This window comes from Lolium rigidum, chromosome 4 (assembly GCF_022539505.1).
Source record: "Lolium rigidum isolate FL_2022 chromosome 4, APGP_CSIRO_Lrig_0.1, whole genome shotgun sequence".
Taxonomy (NCBI): domain Eukaryota; kingdom Viridiplantae; phylum Streptophyta; class Magnoliopsida; order Poales; family Poaceae; genus Lolium; species Lolium rigidum.
In genome coordinates this window covers 4,978,897-4,984,175 of record NC_061511.1, presented here as the reverse complement: position 1 = coordinate 4,984,175, position 5,279 = coordinate 4,978,897, and the positions used below count along the sequence as shown (strand labels likewise).

Here is a 5,279-nt window from a genome sequence, read left to right as displayed (position 1 = left end):
ACCCAACTGTCAAGATGCGTAATACCTGTGCTGGAGTCTCGTCTAGATGCATCGACGGACGGCCCTGCAAAATCTCATAAATCGACGCTGTCGCGATGGCGACCCATTAATTCGATTTGCAGGATATCACTACAGTGCACTGTATCATACCGAGACAGCTAACTGTCAGACCCCATGCCCGTGTCGCGCACTCGCCCGATCATAATAGGCGTCATAATACGCCCATGATACACGCACCGAGGTATCACCAAATACTCCTCTACACTCCTCTGCTCTGCTCCCATGCCTATATAAGGAGAGACCACGGCCTTCTCCTTCTTCATCCCGTGTCAACCAGCCCTCTCAAGCTCAGCAACACCAGTCTCTGAATCCACTCCTCTGTTTCTTGGATACAGACCTACACTGCTGTGTGAGTAGTGCACTAGCTAGACGCTCTCTGTGTGATCCCTCTGTTTCTGTGACCATGGTGGTTCTTGCCAAAGGCGAGCTGGAGCAGATCGCGCTCCCGGCGGTGCACAGGGCGGCGCCGCCGCTGGCCGACGTCCCGGAGGTCGACCTGGCCGCGGCGTGGAGCGGTGGCGCCGAGGGGAGGGCGGCTGCGGCGCGCGCCGTGGCGGCGGCGTGCGAGGAGCACGGCTTCTTCAAGGTCACGGGCCACGGCGTGCCTGTCGAGCTCCTGGTGCGTGTGGAGGCCGCGGCAGCCGCCTTCTTCGGGCTCCAGCAGCGGGAAAAGGAGGCGGCGATGTCGGCCGCCTCGCCCGGCAGCCCGTTCGGGTACGCCAGCAAGCGGATAGGCAACAATGGTGACCTCGGCTGGGTCGAGTATCTCCTGCTCGGTGTCACCGCCGCCGGCGCCTCCACGGGGGACCGCTCCGCCGACGCGCCATTGTCCGTGCCAGCCGAGGAAGCGGCGCCGTCGGACTGGCGCTGCTCTTTCCGGTGAGTGCACCCTCTACATATCGTCAATGTCAAATTTGAATTCGCTGCACGTACGAGTGGGCGACATCTGTTTATTTAGGACCAAGTATAAGTAGGCAGTAATAGTGATTAACCGCGTAGAATCAAATTCCATTTCGGGCAAAGCAGATTTCTTCCTGCTGTATACAAGCACAAAAGAATCTTCCAAAGATAAAACAGGTTAGTAACAACGACACACCAACGAGCTTCTCAGTCGATTTAGGCATTGACGAATCACGAATGACGAGGTACCTTTTCCGCCCTTTTTCTTCCACGACCAAAGTAGAAATGTGCTTAATGTTGGATATTATGCGTAGGTTCTACCTTAGAAATCTTGATCTGACGGCTAAAACAAGCAAGAAATACAGAAAAAAAAGTTGTTCCTGCACAGAAATGAAGCTATGATCAGTTCCAGGCCAATGGATCTAGCCTAAATGTTGTTTTTTTGTAACTTTAGAGCCCACCAATTAGGGTATGTCTACGTCTTATATCAGTTCAAAGAAGTGCAAATTAAGAAAGTATTAGTCTATTAGGGTATGTCTACGTCTTATCAGTTGAAAAAAATACAAATTAAGAAAATCTTAGTCAATTGAGACTTAGCAAAAGCTAGTAGTAGTAGTATAAAGTAATCTTGATTGTTAGCAAAGAAATGAATTGTAGCAAGGCTTTAGCACGAAATTGTGCATTCTTGTTAGAAGAAAGAGAAAAGGTGCTAAGTGTGATGGGCTGGTCCCCCTTGCCTTAATACAGGCTCAATAAAACAAGTGTCTGACCAAAGAAAGAGTCCAGGTCATTGCGCAAGATTGTCTGACCAAACAAAGACTACAGGTCATTGTGCAAGCTGGAATGTAGGCACTCAAACCTTTTTTTCTTTTTCGCCCGATCGACCCGTAGATCTACATGCCGTTTCTTCACACCATTGGAGCACATGGTGTATTCACAAGTAAACATAACAGCGCAGCTAGTGAAAAGATGCGTCGCAAGTAGCACGTGCAGTTTCTGAAGCGGCAGCAACAGTAGGGAATCTGAATCTCTGGCTGAAGCAGCTCATCCATCGCCCCGTTCTCATCCCTGATTATTATTTTTCAGAGGGTGTGACGAATTAAGTTAATTTAGCTCATCGAATTCCACTTGCAAACTATAGCAGGTCATACCTAGGACAAAGCACGAATCAATTTAATGTTTCATGTTATTTTTTCTCGGTTGCAACTCTCAAATTTAAGTTGAGACACGTGACTAGCAGGAATCATGAAATGACCAAATGGTATGATGCATTTTCTCGGTTGCGACTCGTGTGTAAGTATAAATCTCAGTTGGAACCTCATATGCAATTAGAAAAATCTCGATTGCAACTCATGGCTAGTAAAAATCACGATGCAATCCTATAGCCTAGGAGTCGATCGAGAATAAAAATAATAGGAGTCAAATTAAGCTAATTTTCCACTCGAACGAGGATTAGCAATACCATTTAAGAAAGGTATATTATTTTCTTGAAAGGTGTTGAAAAAGCTGACATAATATAAAACTTTGATAGCTGGCTCACTGTTGCAAGCTTTGCGTGGTTGCTCATTCGATTTTAGTCTTTCTTTTCTCTTTCCCTGGGCGCACGTGTGCAGCTGTGGCCTACGCCGAGCTGGCCTTGAATAATGGGACTTTTTCCGGCCGCCGTCCCGTCGCCTCCGAATCTTTTCTGCCGCCCATCCCCCATGCGCGCGTGACCACTAGCCTAGCTAGGTTCAGCATGGCATGACAAGGAAACGATTACTATGATTTGCGCTGACACGATCGAGTTGGGCATGCAGCGATCTCCTGAACGAGTACACGGTGGCGGTGAGGAGGATGGCCTGCTCGGTGCTGGAGCTGATGGCGGAAGGGCTGGGCATGGCGGAGAGCGACGCCTTCGCGAGGCTGGTCCTGCACGAGGACAGCGACTCCATGCTGCGCGTCAACCACTACCCGCCGCGACCCGAGCAGAAGCAGCTTCACGGCGGCGCCGGCGGTAATGGCAGGGTGACCGGGTTCGGCGAGCACACCGACCCGCAGATCATCTCCGTGCTCCGCTCCAACGCCACCTCCGGCCTCGAGATCGCGCTGCGGGACGGATCGTGGGTCTCGGTGCCGCCGGACCAGAGCTCATTCTTCGTCAATGTTGGCGACGCACTGCAGGTACTACATATCCTGTCTATTTCTTGTTGTTCTTCTTCTGAGCTGTTCGTTATCGCAATTAGCATGCAAATCCGTTCGCTAATGCAGCATAAAAAAAGGATCAAAAGCACCTAAACTGGCCCCATTGTCTGATGTCTGAGTGGATGTCAAACGGGCAAACCATTATTGAACAGGAGAAATCTGCTCCCGGGCATGATTCAAAATGTTTTCAAAATTAAAATCATGGAGTAGAGCACAGAGCTGGCTAGCGTACACGTCAAATCGACGACAGACAGGTAGTACAGTGATGACCCGTCACTGGTAACCGTGCACTCGTCTCTTTTCCAGGCAGCCAGGTGAACTGAGGTACACCAACTTTTCTGAAAGAAAAATGTCGGGATCGCATATATGCCAAGTCTTTTTTTTTTTCGAATGGATGACAACTAAGTTCATATGAGACACTAGAAGCTGCTTCCATCTCCTCCATATGAAACTATTTCATTAGCTTAATTCAATAACCGCGAGTTTGGTTACTGATGATCCGACGAAAACTTTGCTTCTGCCCGCAGGTTCTGACGAACGGGAGGTTCAGGAGCGTGCGGCACCGGGTGATGGTGAACAGTATCCGGTCACGGGTGTCGGTCATCTTCTTCGGCGGCCCGCCGCCGCGCGAGACACTGGCGCCGCTGCCGGAGCTCGTGGGGGAAGGCGGCCGCAGGCGGTACAGGGAGTTCACGTGGCGGGAGTACAAGGCGTCGGCCTACAGGACCAAGCTCGCGGAGAACAGGCTCTGCCAGTTCGAGACCACGAGCTAGCAGCGGACCACGCGGTCGCTGTGATTTTTTTTTTTTTTGGTGTGTGACGGGGAAATTGAGTCTTTGTGTGCAAGGTTTTTGCTAGTGTGTTCGTAGTGGTAACTGGTATATATGCCGATGAATGCTTTCGTGCTGCAGAGAAGTTTTTTGTAGGTCCGGTACGTTTTGAGTGCTCAAGCTATGCACAAGATGCTTAGCTATTCTAAAAATTTGGAATGCTTTGGTGTGTGTTCTGTTCTTCTCAACGTAGTATTAACCTGAAGTTTAAATACAAACTTTGAATTGTAAACAATAAAAATGGAATTTGAACAATAATAGAATAAGTTACAACATTTCATACTTAGAGAAATTTCAGCTTTATTGATAAAACACATTATACATTGTCTTTACAATATTCAATTATATTACAACAATGAATAATAATGTAAACCTAAATCAAAATTTCTAGCTACTGTTTCTTCTTCTCTACTTCATCTACATCACCATCTTCCATTCCTTGATCTTGATAACCTGCACACACACAAAATATAACAAATGCAAGATAAGTGGAATGCCAAATGAAATTCAAATTCAAGTGGAAACAAGGAGAAAAAAAGGATAAATATGACACTACTGAGCTGATCCACAACAGCTTAGGAATCATGCTATGTGACTAGAACACAGGCTGCTCACAGCAAAGGCAAAACAAGATTCACCAGGACACGTGTCCAACATGCCAGCACTACAAGCGGCTATAAAAGAAAATTGACAGCCAAGCACAGCTATCCATTGACTGCATCAACATCAACCACAACAACCATACACAACCAGCCAGCGCATCACTAAACTAGTTAGTTCATCCAGTTCATCCACCAAAACCACCAGAAAAAGAAAATAGCCAATATCATCGCATAAAGCAAGAGCAGCCAAGATCAGGAGCAAGGAGGAGCATGCATAGGTCCACAAGATCATCAACAACATATACATCCAGTTGAAAGGTATGTACATGCGACTAGAGGCGGTGAATAGGAGCTAGCAAAATTATAGGATTTTCAAGGTTTAGGCTTAAGCAACAAGGTAAAGGTGATCAGTGCAAAGTGAACAACCTAAATGAAACAAAAACAAGGATAACCAACAAGAACAAATAACAAACAAAAGCAATGTGGAGCAAGAAGTAACTGCCGAGGAGACACGAGACACGAGATTTTCCCCCGTAGTTTCTTCCTTTTTAGGGGAAGTACGTCTATATTAGACAGGTGTGGTGCCACAACGGCCACCAATGCCACAATGGCGTCACATTCTTCTCTGTGTAGATGTCGTGATCGCACATGTGAGAGTGAACTTCACGCGAAATTTTGATCATTACCCGTAGCCGCTTGTCCA

At 47.6% G+C, this 5,279-nt stretch overlaps 1 protein-coding gene across 1 annotated transcript; it reads left to right on the top strand.

The window, feature by feature from the left end:
* The first annotated feature begins 339 nt into the window (after nt 1–339).
* LOC124646543 (gibberellin 2-beta-dioxygenase 3-like) lies at nt 340–4,018 on the top strand. Its single transcript, XM_047186647.1, has 3 exons — nt 340–939; nt 2,760–3,123; nt 3,672–4,018. Exons 1-3 carry the CDS (start codon nt 464–466, stop codon nt 3,915–3,917), a joined length of 1,086 nt encoding a protein of 361 aa, XP_047042603.1. The 5' UTR covers nt 340–463; the 3' UTR covers nt 3,918–4,018.
* The last annotated feature ends 1,261 nt before the right edge of the window (nt 4,019–5,279 follow it).